The following is a 20425-nucleotide window of genomic DNA, read 5'->3' as shown; positions in this document are numbered from 1 at the left end:
CTACTCATTTTGGTTGAGAAAATAGTATTGTTTTCAGGTTTAAAGAGAAGAAGGTCAAGCTGGAACCATTATCCCCTAAAGAGGTTTACAAAGACCAATTACAAATGCAACAAAGGAGAGAAGCCAAAAAGCTTAACGAAAAAGCAAGTATGGCACCAATGGCTTCACCATCCTTTCAAGAAGGTAAGAATGAGGTTGCTAATCAAGGTAAGGTTTCTAAGACTCATATTGAGTGGAAAGATCAAGGAAAAACTGAAAGAGAGAGGAAAGAAAGTGGCAAACTCGAGACCTTGGAGAAGGAAGGGAAATCCGAAGGTTTGCATCAATCCAAGGGGGAAAAAGAAAAAGAAAGAAAACAAAGGTCAAGTAGCAACTTTTATTTGAGTTTAGGGGATATTAATAAGGTTATTGAGTGTAAGAAACCTTTGCTGGTCATGATTTATAAAGAAAATTATTTTAATGATCAAACTAACTTTGAAGAACTTGAATTGCCAAGTTCAATGATTTCTCTTTTGAAGGAATTTGGAGATGTCTTCCCAAATGAAATTCCAAGTGGACTACCATCCAATCAAGAGGGAAAAGGTGAGCTTGCTGTGGAAAAATTTTAATAAAACCAAGAGTTAGAAATTTGGTGCAAAAGCCGAGAGTGAGGAAGGTGAGATGGCCATGAGTGAGAAAGGAAAAGGAAGACAAGAAAGGAAAAATATAAATTTTTATCTTAGCTTTGGTGATGTTAATAAAGTAATTATGAATAAGAAATCATTGCTGACCATGAATTTTAAAGATACTTATTTAAAGATGTCTTTATTGCATAGAACTTTATTTGCATTGTTGAGAGCTTTACTTAGTGGTAATTTGAAAATTTGGGAAATATTGTTTGCTAACTTTAAAAAGTGTAATTTTTACCATAATGAGCATGTATTTCTAGATTTTATTGTAATAGTGTTTGACCCAGGAGAATTGGTTTGGTTGCACTTATGAAAGGAAAGGTTTCCTAAACAAAGAAAGTCAAAGCTCATGCCGCCTATGGATGGACTTTTTCAAGTTTTGGAGCCGAATAACAAGAATGCCTACAAGCTTGATTTACCGGGTGAGCAAAACATGAGTGCTGCATTTAATGTTGCTGATTTAAATCCTTTTGCTGCAGGTGATGATCTTGATTTGAGGACAAAGCCTTTTCAAGAGGAGGGGAATGATGTGATTCCACCCGAGCCCGCTCAACCGATAACCCGCTGGGGTGCTGACTCGACATGGATGAAGACTAGGCCAATCATAAGAGCTCAAATTAAGAGATTTAAGGACAACCTGGGAGTATTTATACAGGGGGTAATCAATCTCAACAGAGCTTGTCTATACTTGAAGATACAAAGCCTATTCTAAGCATCCAAGTGGTGGAAGCCGATACGGACCTGGGTGATGGTTTTGGTACATTTTTTGAGTCTGGGAAGCATGAAATGGTTCCAATGCTTTATGGGTTCAATACATATGCCTAATATGTCATGGAATCAAGTTAAAGCAGCCTCAAATGCAATCAAAAAGGGCTTGTACGGACAGCATCAACAATTTGACCGAATTTGCTGTATCGCTTGCTGGCTTTACTGTATTTTACTGTATTAGCCTTTTCTTATTTTTCCAAGCATGGGCAACGTGTGGGACTTCATATTCAGCTTATTTGGCATCCTAAAAAGAATCTAGAAGCTGATTTGAGGCTCAAAGAGGTCAAAGATTGATCAAAGTCAACTTGATCAAAAGGCTAGCATTTTTAGTTTCCTAATTTGTTTTTACTTTTTTTTTTTAAGAAACTACCATTACTTTTTGGCTTTTATTTATTTATTTTCTGGACAAATAACTTTAGGAAGGTTTTTATTTTGTTCTTTCCATTGTAAACTAATTAATTCCTAATTTAATATAAAGGAATTAATTAATCAAACTTAGATTAGGAAAGGAACTATAGTTTCGGCCAACTAGGTTTCTTTATGTGTGGTGGCCGATTTTCTTTATGTTCTAGGGTTTTATTTCGTGCCTTTGTAGCCTATTTAAAGGCTTATTTTTCAATAAGAATACAACTTTGATTTGATTAAGAAAATACTTGTGAGACTAATTATCTCTTTGTTCTTTGAGAACACCTAAAACACCATTAGAGAATTGGTTGTTTTAGCTTGACTTATCAATAGGTTTTCCATCCCCTATTGTGGCGTCTACATTATACCAAGGTTTCTAACCACAGGTTGGTTAGGGGTTGAGGTCCAATTCCATTAGAACTTGAACTTAATTAAGATCCGGACTAATATAATACGGGTTTAGGAGCAGGTCGTCTTAGGTTCATATCATTTGGTATCAGAGCTAAATTTTGTTCAGGTTTGATCTATATTTATTTGCTTTATTTATTTTTGTGTTAATCTACAATTTTAGCATTAGGTTAAGGTTGCTTCTATCATCATACACGTTCTGCATCTTAAAGAAAAAATAAAAAAAATTCATTCCTAGTTGAATTAGGATTTCCTAGTTTTATCGTATTTTTGTTTCCTAGTTTGTTGGTTGTTTTTTTTTTCATCATTGTTCTTGTTAATTTTGGTTTTTGTGGATTTTTCTTTGCTATTTTAGTCTTAAATATTTGCATTCATCTGTGCAATTAAGGTATCAATGGAAAGCTAAGGGGATGAGGAAGACGTTACCGATCTCCGTTGGACTTAACTCGACCGGAGGTGGCTGGAAAGTGGATGGAAGCTTTTGGCCGAGCTTCAACTTGTCGTGTCTCCCAAATGGCAGGGAATTGAACTGAATGGACCTCAAAATCGAGCTTAGAAGGTTCAAAATAGGGGGAATAGGGTATGAAATTGGACTGCATTGGTCGGAAAGCAAGAAAATTGCCGGAGAAACGAAATGAGCCGCCGTCGATCTGGGTGCATCACTGGTCGGCCAGCCACCAAACTTGGTAGCTGAGCTTACCGATAGCTGGGCTTCATCGGTGCCCGGTGCGTGTGGCCGTCCAGTGGCCAGAAAAGATGCAGTAAGGAGAGAGAGAGAGAGATTGATGGGAAGGAGAAATGAAGAGAGGAGAAGAAGGAAGAAGAAGAAGAAGAAAGGAGGAGGGGCCCATGGTATTTTCCCACGTGGGGGAAAAGGAAAAAAGAAAAAGAAAAAGAAAAGAAAAAAATAAATATATAAAATAATATTAAAATAATACAGTATTAAAAAAAATTGACAGATCCATAACTTGTAAACTACATATCCATTTTGGGCGTGCCACTAGTCTATGAACTCATATCAACGAGTACTACACAACCGTACATGAGTCAAAGCTCAATTTTGCACGAACAAAAAGTCAACTCCGGCACTCCTTGGATAGTTTGGACCTCAACTTGTTTTGCTCATAACTTTCACATGGTAGCTCTGTTTTCAACGTGCTACTAGTCTATGGACTCGGGTCGATGCATACTTTGCAACGATATCCCAGTCAAAGAGAAATTCCATCCGGATCAAAAAGTCAAATTTTGACCCTTTCGGTCAATGGTGGTCAAACCCAGTTAACTTCAGTCAACGTGAAAAAAATTCCGATGTTGTTCGGGATAGGGTGTTACATATATATATGTTAAGAGTGTGTGATCACATACTATATGGGCTAAACATGGAAATCTTAAAACATATATAAAAGGCTTGCATTACTTCATTTTTTGGATAACAATGTAAGGTGTTCCTAAATATGATTTAAGTTAATAGACTATATGAATTAGTCCAAGATATGATTTTTCTTAATTGATGGAAAATATGATTTTTAATGTGCGTAATCAATTTTATAGTCAATGTCAAAAATTTATAGATGACATTAATTAGTCTCTTTGATATATTATTTTTAAATGATGGAAAATATGCTATTTGATGTTCGTGATCAATTTGATAGTCCATGTCAAAAAGTTACAAAGTATATTAATTAATCCATTTGATACGTTATTCTTAACTGATGGAAAATCTGATTTTTGATGTTTGTAATCAATTTTATAGTCAATGTCAAAAAGTTATAAACTATATTAATTAGTCTATGTTTGTAATCGATTTTATAGTGTCAAAAAGTTATACTATATTAATTAGTCTTTTGATACGTTATTCAAAATATATTGTTTGATGTTTGTGATTAATTTGATAGTCAATGTCAAAAAGTTATAGACTATATTAATTAGTCCATTTGATATGTTATTTTTAATTGATGGAAAATATGAATTTTGATGTTTGTAATCAAAGTTATAGTCAATGTCAAAAAGTTATAGACTATATTAATTAGTCTCTTTGATACATTATCCTTAATTAATGGAAAATATCATGTTTGATTTTTGTGATCAAGAAAATATGATTTTTGATGTTTGAAATAAATTTTGTAGTCAATGTCAAAAAGTTATGGACTATACTAAGTAGTCCCTTTGATACATTATGGACTATATAGGTCTGATCCAGCGCCACTACACAGATCTTTATAGATTAATGTTTATCTGGTAATGATTTGTTATGTTTATGTAGTGATTTGTATCTTCCATTAGTCTTTGAGACATGTACAGATTAATTAAGCCATATTATTAAATTGAAATTTATTCTACTTGAATTAAATTGGTATTAATTTCCTTTCAAAATTTTAATATAAAAATTAAAACATTATAAAATATGATTATCCAAAAGGGCTTCGGATTCCTAGCTTTTAAAGCATTGTGAAAAACCCAGTACAAGCAATTCCTTCTTGTAGCTTCCATCAAGTGGATTAGGAATAATGCATTATTTGTACATCAGTTTGGTTCAAAATAAAAACATTTCGATGGATTTGTTTCTCTGTTTTTTTTTCTCACACTTTCCATTTTTTGTTGAACTCTCTATCATAAGCTGCTATTCATTGCCATGTTTGGTCCAAACAGAATCAATAACCCTTCAAAATCAAATGGTTTTATGATCTGCAACCATCATCGATGCCCCTCATTGGTGAAGCCCACATTTAAAAGACATGATAATTTTTCACACCAAATTGCATTTTTCAAATTTTTTTTTTTATTCTTTCTAATACGTAAGAAAACTGAACATGTGGTAATGAGAATATTTCATTCTAGCCTGAAAATGTGTATATAGTCACAAAATCAAAACAGAGGAGGTCTATATGGATAAACATCAAACTCAATAGAAGAGCAGAGGAAAACCTCTAAAACTTTTGAGACTGAATTTTATTAATACAACAAAGCTTATAAGCTTTTAGAAAACCAAAAATGGCAGCAAAAAATGTAAGCTTCTTTGAGAAGAATATTTTTCTTATGCGAAGCTCAGAGAAAATAAAACGCATCATTTTGAACAATTGTTTTCGTACAAAAATTAAACTAACTATTACTTAATAAACCAGACAAAGCATAGTTTAAAAGGGACACCATCAGTAGAACACAAATTACTAAGTAATGGTAACTTTTCAACAGCTACCATCGTCTTCATGCTCTAGGCTTCCTTGTTTCTTTACTGCATCAATAATATAAAGCACAAAAAAAGGTAGACATGATGCGAATCCACCCGAGACTGCTCGGCCGACAACCCGCTGGGGTGTTGACCCAATACAAATGAAGGTGGGACCGATCACTAGGGCCCAAGCCAAGAAGTTCAAGGACAATCTTGCTGTCTTCATACAACGAATAAGACATAGTCAAGAGGGGTTGGCCACATCTAAAGAACCAAGGCCTGTTTTACTCATACAAGCAATAGAAGCCAAAACAGGGTCGGGTGACATTTTTGGTGATAATAAGGAGGCCGGGTTGTATGAATTGGAACCCCATCCTTATGGGTTCAATTCATATGGAGGATGAGTCATAGAAACCAGCCAAAGCAGCTTCAAAGCCGACCAACAAGGTGGTTTGCACACAAGGAGAAGGAAAGGCCGGATTTGCTGTATTCCTTGCTGGCTTTACTGTATTTTACTGTATTAGCCTTTTCTCATACTTCCAAGCAAGGGCAACGTGAGGAACTTCACAATAAGATTATTTGGCATCCTACAAAGCATATTGAAGCTGATTTGGAGCTCAATTTGGTCAAAGAATAGTCAAAGTCAATTTAGTCAAAAAGCTAGTATTATAGTTTTCTAATTTTGTTCTACTTTTTGTTTTAGGAAACTACCATTATTTTTTTTAGTTTTTATTTATTTATTTTCTGGAAAAATAACTTTAGGAAGGTTTTTATTTTATTCTTTCCATTGTAAATTAATTAATTCCTAATTTAATATAAAGGAATTAATTAATCAAACTTAGATTAGGAAAGGAACTATAGTTTCGGCCAACTAGGTTTCTTTATGTGTGGTGGCTGGTTTTCTTTATGTTCTAGGGTTTTATTTCATGCCTTTGTAGCCTATTTAAAGGCTGATTTTTCAATAAGAATACAACTTTGATTTGATTAAGAAAATACTTGTGAGATTAATTATCTCCTCGTTCTTTAAGAACACCTAAAACACCATTAGAGAATTGGTTGTTTTAGCTTGACTTATCAATAGGTTTTCCATCCCCTATTGTGGCGTCTACATTATACCAAGGTTTCTAACCACAGGTTGGTTAGGGGTTGAGGTCCATTCCATTAGAACTTGAACTTAATTGAGATCCGGGCTAATATAATACGGGTTTAGGAGCAGGTCGTCCTAGGTTCGTATCATTTGGTATCAGAGCTAAATTTTGTTCAGGTTTGATCTATCTTTATTTGCTTTATTTGTTTTTGTGTTATTCTGCAATTTTAGCATTAGTTTAAGGTTGCATCCATCCTATACACGTTCAGCATCTTAAAAAAAAAAAAAAAATTTCATTCCTAGTTGAATTAGGATTTCCTAGTTTTATCGTATTTTTGTTTCCTAGTTTGTTGGTTGTCTTTTATCATTGTTCTTGATAATTTTTGTTTTTTTTTTATTTTCCTTTGCTGTTTCAGTCTTAGAAATTTGCATTCATATATTCAAAAAAAAAAAAAAAAAAAAGAGTTTGCGGCAACATTAAAAAAAAAAAAAACAGCACATTTGTGTTTATTTGGAGGTCACAGGTTTGGTGTTTGTTTTGGAGTTGGAATTGCAATTTTGGTAATTATTCTTGCTACTGCAGTTGTTTATGTTCTGTGAGTGAAAAAAAAAAAAGAGGTAAAGCCGAATAAAAAAAAAAAAAAAAAAAAACAGAAAAATATTTCAGTTTGTTGGAGTTTGATTTGTATGCTGGAAATTTGTTGGAGCTGCTGGTTTTTGATTATTTATTCAATATTTGAGTTGCTGGGAAATTATTTTTGCTGCTGGATATTTGGATTTTGGGTGTTTAAATTTTTTGGATTAAAATTAGTTAAAGGAATTGATACAAAACTTGAATTACAAGAACAACAACCAACACTTTTCTATATTTTTGTTCTCTTTGATTCTTGTTCGTATTTGAATTTCTTTTTCTAGAATTTTATTCTTGAACTCATAATCTACTACCATCTAGTGCAGTTTTCAAAAATTCAAACGTTTTCCCATTATTTTGTGTTTTCTTGTCTAGAAAGCCGAAAAATTAGGATTTATTGGATTCTTTCGGTATTAACTACTTTTTGCTTATTGTTTGTTGATAAGTTTAATTAAAACATACTAGTGATCTAATTGCTGTTTTGTGAGTGTTTTAATTAGAACTTTGAGATAACCCATTGAGTGGAAAAAGGCAAGAGTGTGTGAGCTTAAAAGAGGGTAAAAGCCGAAACTAGTGTGCAAACACGAGTGTCGAGACCTTGTTTGAGTGAAACACGTGAGGGAGTGAATATTGTGAGGATTTATTTTATTTTTGCAGTATTTTACTAACATGGCAGATTCTAGAATAAGAAGAGGGGATCCACCCTTGAGGATCAATGAGGAAGAGTCCGTAGCATTCCATGGCGATGACCGAGCTACCGGGAGTGGAGACCAATTGGACATGAGAGCTGTTTTGGAATCAATACAGCGGGTTAGTGCTCAAGTTGAGCATGTAAATCAAAGAGTAGGAAGACTAGAAGCCTCACAAGGAAGGCCGAATACAAGAAATAGGCAAGAATTCCATGGAGGACGAGGCCGAGGACGAGGAGGTCGTGAGAGGCCGAGAGAGGAATTTGATGAGGAGCCATTCGACGGTGACTCTGAGGAAGGTATGGACGAAACCTTTGCTGTCCAAGATAGAGTTGGCCGTGGGAGATATAGGAGGGAAGATACAGATGATGATTTGGGAAATATCAAGGTTAATATCCCACCTTTTATGGGTAAAGTGATCCCGAAGCTTATTTGGAGTGGGAAGAAAAAATTGAGATGATCTTTGACTGCCACAACTATTCGGAAGGTAAGAAGGTGAAGTTGGCAGCAATGGAGTTTGGCCATTATGCACTCCAATGGTGGACAAATGAGCAAAGCACCCGAAGGAGAGTTGGTGATGACTTAATTACAACATGGCGACAAATGAAAGGAGCCATGAGGAAGCGGTTTGTGCCATCCCATTACCATAGGTTGCTGCATCAAAGGCTTCAATCTTTGTCTCAAGGAAGTAGGTCCGTGGAGGATTATTACAAAGAGATGTTGATGTTAATGATGAGGCTGAATATGAATGAGGATAGGGAGGCAACCATGGCAAGATTTCTTGGAGGGTTAAACCGAGACATTGCCAACCAACTTGAATTACAACAATACTTGGAATTGGAGGAGATGTTGCATGTAGCCATTAAGCTTGAGAACCAATTCAAGAGGAGGGGTGTTAGTACACGGTTTGGAGGAGTTTCTAGCAGTGGAAGGACAAGTTCAAGTGGCTGGAAAAACAATTCCACTTATGAAAACAAGTTGAAGCCGAAATTGGGAGAAGAATCTACCAACCGGCCAAGAAGGGAGGTCAAGACCGAATCTGTCCAAGCACTTAGAGGTGAGATAAAATCTGATCCTAAACCTCAAAAATCCAGAGAAATAATTTGTTTTAAGTGCCAAGGAAGAGGACACATAGCCAGCCAATGCCCAAATAGAAGAATCATGGTATTAAAGGGTGATGGTGAGCTGGAATCCGCAAGTGAAGAAAGTGGGGCTGAAACCGAGCAAGAGGAGGATTGCAATGAAGATGAGGCCGAACATGTAGATACATCTAATGCCAAGTTGAGCTTGGTTTCAAGGAGAGTACTTGTTTTCTACAAAGATGAAGAGCAGATACAAAGAGAAAACATCTTCCACACTCGCTGCGAAATACAAGGTAAAATTTGTAGCATGATTATAGATAGTGGGAGTTGTACTAATGTGATAAGTAATCTTGTAGTTGATAAATTAGGCTTGAAAACAATTAAACATCCAGAACCTTATACATTACAATGGCTTAATGATAGTGGTGAAATGAAAGTAAACAAACAAGCCAAAGTAAAATTTAATATAGGTAGATATGAGGATGTAGTTTTATGTGATATTGTGCCCATGATTGCTGGACATATACTATTAGGTAGACCATGGCAATTTGATAAAGATGCTACTCATTTTGGTCGAGAAAATAGTGTTGTTTTCAGGTTTAAAGGGAAGAAGGTCAAGCTGGAACCATTATCACCTAAAGAGGTTTACAAAGACCAATTACAAATGCAACAAAGGAGAGAAGCCGAAAAGCTCAAGGAAAAAGCAAGTATGGCACCAACGGCTTCACCATCCTTTCAAGAAGGTAAGATTGATGTTGCTGACCAAGGCAAGGTTTCTAAGGTTCGTATTGAGTGGAAAGACCAAGAAAAAGCTGAGAGAGGGGTGAGAAAGGAGAGCAAACCCGAGAGCACAAAGAATCTGGAAATTTCCGCCAATGAGAGTCAAACCGAAGAAAGAAAAAGAAAAGAAAGAAAAGAGAGGAAAAACCAGAATTATTATTTGAGTTTAGGGGATATTAATAAGGTTATTGAGTGTAAGAAACCTTTGCTGGTCATGCTTTACAAAGAAAATTATTTCAATGATCAAACTAACTTTGAAGAACTTGAATTGCCAAGTTCAATGATTTCTCTTTTGAAGGAATTTGGAAATGTCTTCCCAAGTGAGATTCCAAGTGGACTACCACCTATTCGAGGGATAGAACATCAAATTGACTTTGTTCCAGGGGCTACCATACCAAATAGACCAGCTTATAGGAGCAATCCCGAAGAAACAAAGGAGCTGCAAAAACAGGTAAGTGATTTGCTTGATAAAGGATACATTCGTGAGAGTTTAAGTCCATGTGTTGTTCCTGTTTTGTTGGTACCTAAAAAGGATGGTTCTTGGAGAATGTCTGTTGATTGTAGGGCTATAAATAATATTACCATCAAATATAGACATCCCATTCCTAGATTAGATGATATGCTTGATGAGTTGCATGGTGCTTGCATGTTTACAAAAATTGATCTCAGGAGTGGTTATCACCAAATTAGGATGAAAGAAGGTGATGAATGGAAAACTGCATTCAAAACTAAATATGGACTGTATGAATGGTTAGTTATGCCTTTTGGATTATCCAATGCACCTAGTACTTTCATGAGGCTTATGAATCATGTAATGCGTCCATTTATTGGTAAATTTGTGGTTGTTTATTTTGATGACATTCTAATATATAGCCGAAATTTGGATGACCATGTGGATCAACTTAGGCAAGTTTTGCAAGTTCTTAGAAAGGAAAGATTATTTGCTAACATTAAAAAATGTGACTTTTGCAAAGAAGAGCTTGTGTTTCTAGGTTTTGTAGTAAGTGCTGCAGGAATCAAAGTTGACCAACCTAAGGTGAAAGCAATTCAAGAGTGGCCGGTTCCTACTTCTACCACCCAAGTGAGGCATTTTCATGGCTTGGCAAGCTTTTACTGAAGATTTGTCAAGGATTTTAGTACCATAGTAGCACCATTGAATAAGTTGTCAAGAAGAATGTTGGTTTCAAATGGGGGGAAGTACAAGAAAAATCTTTTAATTTGTTGAAAGAAAAATTGTGTAATGCACCTTTGTTAGTTTTGCCAAATTTTTCTAAGACTTTTGAAATTGAATGTGATGCTTCGGGTGTAGGTATTGGAGCTGTTTTAATGCAAGAAGGAAGGCCCATAGCCTACTTTAGTGAAAAATTGAATGGAGCTGCCCTAAACTACCCGACTTATGACAAGGAGATGTATGCTTTGGTGAGGGCTTTGGAGACGTGGCAGCATTATCTTATGCCAAAGGAGTTTGTGATTCATATGGATCATGAGTCTTTGAAGCATATCAAGGGTCAAGGAAAGCTCAACCGAAGGCATGCTAAGTGGATTGAGTTTATTGAAACATTTCCATATGTGATCCGATACAAAAAAGGTAAGGAAAATGTGGTTGCCGATGCATTATCCCGAAGGTATGTGCTCTTTTCTACCTTAGATGCTAGATTGCTTGGATTTGAACAATTGAAAGAACTTTATGAGCATGATAGTGACTTTGGAGAAATTTTTAGAACCTGTTTGAAACATGGATTTAATAAATTTTACATATTTGAGGGATATTTGTTTAAGGAAAACAAACTTTGTGTGCCTAATTGTAGTATTAGGGAATTATTGGTTCGGGAAGGACATGGGGGTGGTTTAATGGGTCATTTTGGTATTTTATAAACTTTATCCTTGCTGTAAGAACATTTTTATTGGCCTAACATGAGGAGAGATGTTGAGAGAATTTGTGAAAGATGTTTGAAGTGCCGAAAAACAAAATCAACATTGAAACCGCATGGATTGTATAAGCCTTTGCCGATTCCTACCTATCCTTGGGTAGATTTGTCTATGGATTTTATTCTTGGGTTGCCTAGGTCAAGGACAGGTAAGGATTCAATATTTGTTGTAGTAGATAGGTTTTCTAAGATGGCACATTTTATTGCATGTAACAAAACTGATGATGCATCCAATATTGCTAACTTATTTTTCAAGGAAATTGTGAGATTGCATGGCATGCCAAGAACTATTGTGTCGGATAGGGATGCTAAGTTCTTAAGCTATTTTTGGAAAACATTGTGGGCTAAATTAGGTACTAAGCTTTTATTTTCAACTACTTGTCATCCACAAACTGATGGACAAACCAAAGTAGTAAATAGAACCTTATCTGCATTGTTGAGAGCATTAATTAGTAGAAATTTAAGGACTTGGGAAGAATGTTTGCCACATGTTGAATTTGCATATAATAGGTCTTTACATTCAGCAACTAAATTTACTCCATTTGAAATTGTTTATGGTTTTAATCCTTTGACTCCATTAGATTTAACACCTTTGCCTTTAAGTGAGCGTGCTAATCTAGATGGAAAACAAAAAGCTGATTTTGTAAAGCAGATTCATGAGAAGACCCGAGCAAACATTGAGAGGAGGACCGGGCAATATGCAAGGGTGGCTAATCAAGGTCGAAAATCAATGATGTTTGAATCTGGAGATTGGGTGTGGCTGCATTTAAGGAAAGAAAGATTCCCCGAACAAAGGAAATCAAAACTCATGCCGAGGGGTGATGGACCTTTTCAAGTTTTGGAGAGGATAAACGACAATGCCTACAAACTTGATCTACCGGGTGAGTATAATGTTAGTGCCACCTTTAATGTTGCTGATTTATCTCCTTTTGCTGCAGGTGATGACTTCGATTTGAGGACAAATCCTTTTCAAGAAGAGGGGAATGATGCGAATCCACCCGAGACTGCTCGGCCGACAACCCGCTAGGGTGCTGACCCAATACAAATGAAGGTGGGACCGATCACTAGGGCCCAAGCCAAGAAGTTCAAGGACAATCTTGCTGTCTTCATACAAGGAATAAGACATAGTCAAGAGGGGTTGGCCACATCTAAAGAACCAAGGCCTGTTTTACTCAACAAGCAATAGAAGCCAAAACAGGGTCGGGTGACATTTTTGGTGATAATAAGGAGGCCGGGTTGTATGAATTTGAACCCCATCCTTATGGGTTCAATTCATATGGAGGATGAGTCATAGAAACCAGCCAAAGCAGCTTCAAAGCCGACCAACAAGGTGGTTTGTGCACAAGGAGAAGGAAAGGCCGGATTTGCTGTATTCCTTGCTGACTTTACTGTATTTTACTGTATTAGCCTTTTCTCATACTTCCAAGCAAGGGCAACGTGAGGAACTTCACAATAAGCTTATTTGGCATCCTACAAAGCATATTGAAGCTGATTTGGAGCTCAATTTGGTCAAAGAATAGTCAAAGTCAATTTAGTCAAAAAGCTAGTATTATAGTTTTCTAATTTTGTTCTACTTTTTGTTTTAGGAAACTACCATTATTTTTTTTAGTTTTTATTTATTTATTTTCTGGAAAAATAACTTTAGGAAGGTTTTTATTTTATTCTTTCCATTGTAAATTAATTAATTCCTAATTTAATATAAAGGAATTAATTAATCAAACTTAGATTAGGAAAGGAAGTATAGTTTCGGCCAACTAGGTTTCTTTATGTGTGGTGGCTGGTTTTCTTTATGTTCTAGGGTTTTATTTCGTGCCTTTGTAGCCTATTTAAAGGCTGATTTTTCAATAAGAATACAACTTTGATTTGATTAAGAAAATACTTGTGAGATTAATTATCTCTTCGTTCTTTGAGAACACCTAAAACACCATTTGAGAATTTGTTGTTTTAGCTTGACTTATCAATAGGTTTTCCATCCCCTATTGTGGCGTCTACATTATACCAAGGTTTCTAACCACAGGTTGGTTAGGGGTTGAGGTCCATTCCATTAGAACTTGAACTTAATTGAGATCCGGGCTAATATAATACGGGTTTAGGAGCAGGTCGTCCTAGGTTCGTATCAAGACATGTCAAATTTTCTTCAAATAAGAACAAGTATATTCATATTCAAATTTTTATCACTTACTTTAGCCATAAGAATCCAAGTTCTTCTACTTTAACTTAAAGCGCTTACAACTGTTTACTCCTCTTAGTCTTCTTGGTGGGATCACACGAAAAATCTTGAACGCCAAGTATGGGCTCCTTGAGGTGATGATATATCCGGGCATCAATCCAATTATGAGTCCGCATCCATATCCTATCCCAACAGCTTCCCAACCAAAACCAGATAATATTGAATCACCTGATTTCTCATTGTCATGAGGTGGTAAAGGAGAGGTTCCACACTTTTTTGACAATGGAGGACCACATAATCCCCAGTTTCCCTCAAAGGAAGAATTTTCAAATGTACCAATTTGTCCAGCTTGAGGTATTGGACCCACAAGTTCATTATCAGAGAGGTTCAAATATTCAAGAAATGTGAGTCTAGTAAACTGCTGAGGGATTTGACCAGAAAGCTTATTTTTAGAGAGATCTAAGGATTCAAGCTTAATCAGATTCTCTAAAGATGGTGGAATGGGTCCTGTAAAATTATTACTTGACAAGTTGAGCACGACTAAAGTTTGAAGATCCCCTATTGTCCTTGGAATTTCTCCATGGAATTTGTTGTTTGAGAAATCAATGCACATGAAGAAAGTAAAAATTCTAATGTAAAGCAAATTTTGTCCCTTATTTACTACGGTAACAGAGTAGCTATATGATCCCTCACCAATGTACTTCAATTGTGACTTATTATATGAAGTTTCTTCCATTGAAGTCCAATTTTGAAAGTATTGCGACAGTAAACTTCCAGTAAAATCATTGAAGGACAGATCAATGATATATAAGTTCACAAAGCCAAAAAAACTATGTGGATGCCATATTGGACCATAAAATTTATTGGAAGATAAAATGAGAACTTGAAGCTTCGAAAAACTCTGTACCATAAAAGGAAATGTGTCAGTCATTTGATTGTGGCCGAGATTTAGAATCTGCAGCTCTTTGCATTTGATTAGAGACTGTGGAATCTTTCCATGTAAATTGTTGTAGCTCAAGTCCAATGTTTGTAATTGGTTCCCATCCCCACATGAGCTAGGCATGTTGCCGTTCAAGTTGTTTCCTCTTAGATTTAGAACCAAGAGAGAGCTACTGAAGTTTCCCAAACATTGAGGAATAGTACCGCTCAAATTGTTACTTGACAAATCAAGATATCTAAGATCCCTCAATTTACAAAACAGTGGATCAATTCTTCCAACCAAACTATTTTCTGAGATGGAAAAGTATGTTGTGGACATTGGTGGAACAACAAGTGATCCATGCAACATGTTTGAATGTAGGTCAAGTGTATCCATTACCTTCCACGGAAGAATTAACGGAGCTTTTTCCCAACCGTGAATGAAGTTGTGAGAAAGATTCAAGTTATACAAGGTCTCTGTCCCAATGCTCAACAACCATCTGGGAATTGGATTGCTGATATTATTGTTGGAAAGATCTAATGCCTCCAATTTACCTTGTGTTTTCAGGAATATAGGGAACTCTTTGATGTTGCAAGAGGATAAATATATTCCCTGAAATTGATTGGAGAGAGTGGATGTTGTACTTAAATTTGTTATAAATAAGCCTCTGTTATTTGAAAGAACCAGAGAAGAAAGCGAACTCTTCTCTAAGAAGATGCCAAAATCGAGTCTGCCACTAAAATCATTTGAATCAAGGTTAAGATAGGAAAGCATTGTGAATTTGGACACTGAACTTGGAATATGTCCAGTTAAGTTGTTTCCACTTAATATCAGAGATTCTAATTGGGATGAATTAGAGACGTTTTGGATGTTGAGATAGCCTGTAAACTGATTGTTTTCCAAAGATAAGCATGTCAAAGAAGGTAGTTTAAATAAAGAACCAGGAATGACTTCAGTGAATGAATTATTTGACAGGTCAAGCCACTCAAGGAATGTCAAGTTAGAAATATCAGATGGAATTGAACCTGTCAGATCATTGTCCCTAAAATCGATAGATTTGACACGATGTGGGAGTGACATTGGGAGTTTGCCACTGAAAGAATTACTTGAAAGAATCAAATCTTCCAATTGTGTGAGGTTTCCAAATGAATATGAAATTTGACCGCTAAATCCATTACTCTCAAGGTAAAGATGTTTAAGTTCAGTAAGATTCCCAATCGAAGAAGGAATAATCCCAGAAAAACTACAGTACTGAAGAATCAAAATATTCAAGGATTTAAGGTTGCCAATCGAATTTGGTACTTTTCCTGAAAATTTTGTAGAAGAAAGATCCAAAAACTTCAGCATATTGCCAGAACGAAATTCAGGAAAGAACCAAAAAGATTGTCATTGCCAGACAGCAGGATAAACTGTAAGTTAGGCAAGTGGAAGATAACATTTGGAAACTCACCAAGCAAATTGCATCTCCAAAAAGAGAGATGTGTCAAGGAAGATAAATTTGCAAAGTCTACAGGTACATGTGAATCAATTTGCACCGAATCAAGGTAAATTCGTCTTAAATTGGTCATGTTTTGGGTAAGCCTTCCCACCTCTCCTTCTTTCATATGCAAAGCACCAGTAAGATCATTACCGTCCAATTCATAGAAATAGTAAGAAAGATCAAGTGAAATCAAATTTGTAAGCCTTGAAATTTCAGATATTGGAATATGCCCAGAAAACACAGAATGAGAGAGGTTGAGATGAGTTAACCTTGAAAGTTGGCCAAACTCCGAAGGAATCGGGCAAGAAGTGAAGTTGTTGAAGGAAAGGTTGAGCTCGTGAAGATGAAGCAATCTGAAAAGGCTGCTGTTAGAATGCAGAGGCCCATGAAGCCAACTCATGCTGAGGTCAAGGCTCATTACATAACCAGTTGCCATATCGCATGAGACACCATCCCAAGAAGAACAGCAGTCACTGCCAGCCTTCCAAGATTTCATCTTTGGATAGCTGTTATTCAAAATATCATCATAGTATTCACGCCTTTGAAATGTAAACTCAGTTTTAAGTTGGAGTAAAATAGAGCTTTGGTGAGGGAGGCAGACAGAGAAAGTAATGGGTGTGGAATTTAGGTGTAGAGAATGTGAATGGAACAGACATGGATATAAGAGGATCACTAGCAAAAACAAGAGGAACCGATTGAACATATCCCTCTTCATTTTTATCAGAGATTACGAGTGTAAAGAAAAGTGAGCAAAGTTTTTCAGTTGGTTCTTTGTAAGAATTTTTTCCTTCAATTTTCAGTACTATTTATAACTGAGAAACAATTTTTTTTTTTTTGGGTGATATTATTGAAAGGTCTTTTTGTATTTCATCACCATATTCAACTTCTTTTTATCTTTTCCAGTATCGTTGATCAACCATGTAAAGTCTTTTGCATTTTTTTAATGTGTTTGGTCTAGTCTTTGGCTCTTTGCAATGTATATAGGGATAGTCTCTTAAGACTTATATAAAGCATTATGTCGGGGTCCCTACGATGTAGTGTTTTGGCCCCTTCGATGGGATACTTAATTACTTTGAGGTGGATTGGATATTTTTAACTGAATTATAGACAAGGATTAGCAAAGTATATTTTGAGTCAATCCGATATAATAAAATTGAAGAAACATTGGTACGAAAACAGAGAAATTGAAGTTTAATGCAAAGGAAATATAATGCTTTGCTACACGTTATAAAGCAGAGTATTTTGATTAGCTTGCAGTCCCCTTGATCTCTAGTGTCCTTAAATTGCAAGCAAATTAGGATTGCATTGTTTTAGTGTAAAGAAATGTTGAATGAAGAAATTATGTTAACCGTCAGCCCAAGAACGTTCCTATAATGCATATAAGAAAAGCATGCTTGCCAATTTTTTGGTACTTAAAATTTTTTGAGATTACGTAAAGATAATTTTTTTATATTTTAGTACTAAGATTATTTAGTGTTAAGAATGGTGAAAACAAATATAGCTAATTAGAAACTGCAAGTGATAATTACCTATGATACATGTACAATGTAAGATATATATATACACACACACATATATATGTACATATTTAAACCAATTTTTTAGTCTATTGACAATGGTATTTTAGTTGAGTCTTTGTGCTACTCTTTGAGCTATTAAATAACAATGACTTATTTGCCTTACTATATAAAAAATAATTTAAAAAAAAGACTTTCTTTCTTTTTTCCTCAACGATGTAAAGTCTTTGTATTATTAGTGTGCTTGTCTGGTCATTTATTTAGTGTTGAGAATGGTGAAAACAAATATAGCTAATTAAAGACTGCTATAGGTAATTAACAATGATACATGTACAATGTAAGATATATATATATATATATACATATTTGTACACACTTAAACCAATTTTGTAATCTATTGACAATGGTATTGTAGTAGAGTCTTCGTAATACTCTGTGTTATTAAATAACAATGACTTATTAGGGTTACTATATATATATATATATTAAAAAAAAAAAGACTACCAGGCTTTTTTCTTTCGTTTTTTCCTCAACAATGTAAAGTCTTTGCATTTTTTGCGTGTTTGTCTGGTCATTTATTTAGTTCTTAGTCTTTGCGATAGGGAAAGGGGATGGGGAAATTTAAACCAATAACTCAGAAATTAAAGCTTTAATGAAATGTAACTCTATTTTTGAAATAAAGATGCTTAGTGTAAAAATACCAATACACCCTTTTCATAGAAAATAATCAAAACATACCAATTTCCTATTTCTCCAAAGTTTGCACTCTATCATTCTTCTTCTTCCATTTAGCTGCTTCGTCATTATTTCCCAAATAAATAAATAAACTGCTACGTCATCAACTACGTTTCTTTCCAATTTACCAAAAAATATATATATATTCGGAATTGGTTTTTGCACTTTGTGTCAAGGCAAAAAATATCAAATTGAAATAAAAATAAAAGAAGGAAAAATAAATATAGCTTGTGGTAAAGTAAAAATGTGAAAATTTTGGATATTGTTAATCGATTGTAGTTGAGTATACTACTACGTGACTTTTCCCCAAATAGTGCCAAAATATATTCATATATGTATGTATATACGTAGATAGATAGATATATATATGTAGAGAGAGAGAGAGAGAGAGAAAGAGAGAGAGAAACCTGTTATAGAAGGAAAATCCATAAATATTTGATGAACTTAGAAATAAGCAGAAGATAAAAAGCAACAATAATGTGGGTAAATCTCTTTCTTGTTGATTTTTTGCATAAAAAATTGGAAAACAGGTACTAATGGTAGTCTGTCACTGTGTAGCATGCTGTTAATTTGCCCCCCTTTTTTTACCTTTTTGTTCCTTTTTTTTTTTTTTTTGATGACATAAATTGCCAATGTTGTGAAACAATTGTTAGGATTTTGCAACAATGGCAGCAATTTTTTTTTTTTTAATCTTTTGGTAAGTAACAACGAGGACAACATAGAAAGTACAAAATAACAATTTTATGCAATCAATTAAAGGTTCTTGTTACCAAATTAATTTTTGTATAGAAACCTCAATAATCACAACTAAACCTGGCAAAGTTCATGTTACTTTGTATTCATTTCATAATTCCTTCACCTTAGTGTGATTCGTTAAGCTTTTATGTTGAAATATATAAACCTAAACCGATTCATTAAATTATCATGTAACCAATTTACAACCCATTAACCTGTTAAGCTCAATTATAAATTTTTTTTAAATAAAATAAAAAACGTATTAAAAATATTGAAATGGAAATAATCAAATTCATAATTATACTTAATTAATGGTTAACAGTAGAAAATAAAAATAAAAACCATATTTAAAAATTTTAATATTAAATAGATGAATTAAAATAATATTGAACGTTATCAACAAAAATAGTAAAATATTTAATAAATATAAATTTATATTACCAAAATATCCTTCGTAATTTATTAACATGCTGTAATCATGCTTCATCATTACCAACCCATCAGTTATTGTGTTGGCACTGTTAGGAACCCGACATTATTAATGAATCCAACATTATTAAGACAAACTTGAAAATTGATAATATCGTATAGGTTTGTGCCATGTAGAATTTTGATAGGTCTACCTATAACTTCCCAATCGTAGGTTAAACTAGCTTACTAGCTAAGCCAACTTTACTTGATGAAAAAATAAAACCAAGAAGGGTATTCATCAAAAAGGAAATAGAAGAAGAAGAAAAGGCGTGGAAAATTTGGAAAAATAAGGAATAGATGTGTTTTAATTATCTCATACAAAGAAGGGTATATTAATATATTATAATGAAGAATAGTTAAATATCTTTATATTTAAAAGTAGAGTTATATTTCATTACAGACCTATATTATGAGCTATTGGTTCAAATTTCCCGATGGAAGTACAAAAACTTGTAAAGACTTATCTCTGGGTCATATTTCTAAGAAAATTAGTTTTCACCCCTTAATGAGGATATTGAATCTGAAGGGGACTTAGTGTTGAGAATGGTGAAAACAAATATAGCTAATAAAAGACTGCTAAAGTAATTAACAATGGTACAAGTACGATATAAGATATATATATATATATATTTACATATATACTTAAACCAATTTTATAGTCTATTGACAATGGTATGGTGGGATAAATACAGAGATTTGTTGTAGTCATTTAATGTTTTTAGTTGGTTCTTTGTACTCTTTGTGTCATTTTTTTTTTTATTTCCACTAGTCTTGTTGATAGGG

At 34.5% G+C, this 20425-nt stretch overlaps 1 protein-coding gene and 1 pseudogene across 1 annotated transcript; one reads left to right on the top strand and one right to left on the bottom strand.

Moving 5' to 3' along the window:
- The first annotated feature begins 8308 nt into the window (after positions 1–8308).
- LOC132800830 (uncharacterized) lies at positions 8309–12486 on the top strand (annotated as a pseudogene).
- A 1336-nt stretch (positions 12487–13822) lies between these two features.
- LOC132800814 (receptor-like protein 6) lies at positions 13823–16899 on the bottom strand. The gene is made up of 2 exons (XM_060815116.1): positions 16155–16899; positions 13823–16011 (listed from the first exon to the last, which is right to left on the bottom strand). The coding sequence occupies exons 1-2, from the start codon at positions 16897–16899 to the stop codon at positions 13823–13825; spliced, it is 2934 nt and encodes a 977-aa protein (XP_060671099.1).
- Between the last annotated feature and the right edge of the window lie 3526 nt (positions 16900–20425).

This window comes from Ziziphus jujuba, chromosome 2 (assembly GCF_031755915.1).
Source record: "Ziziphus jujuba cultivar Dongzao chromosome 2, ASM3175591v1".
Lineage (NCBI taxonomy): Eukaryota > Viridiplantae > Streptophyta > Magnoliopsida > Rosales > Rhamnaceae > Ziziphus > Ziziphus jujuba.
This window is presented reverse-complemented; position numbering and strand designations above follow the sequence as displayed.

Bases quoted from the DNA above. Each gene is read 5' to 3' on its own strand.
- LOC132800814 (XM_060815116.1), bottom strand. From the start codon at position 16,899: ATGAAGAGGGATATGTTCAATCGGTTCCTCTTGTTTTTGCTAGTGATC. The intron at 16,012-16,154 runs GTGAGTTTCCAA...CAAAATTTTCAG, and splicing joins TTGGAGATGCAATTTGCTTG to GAAAAGTACCAAATTCGATT.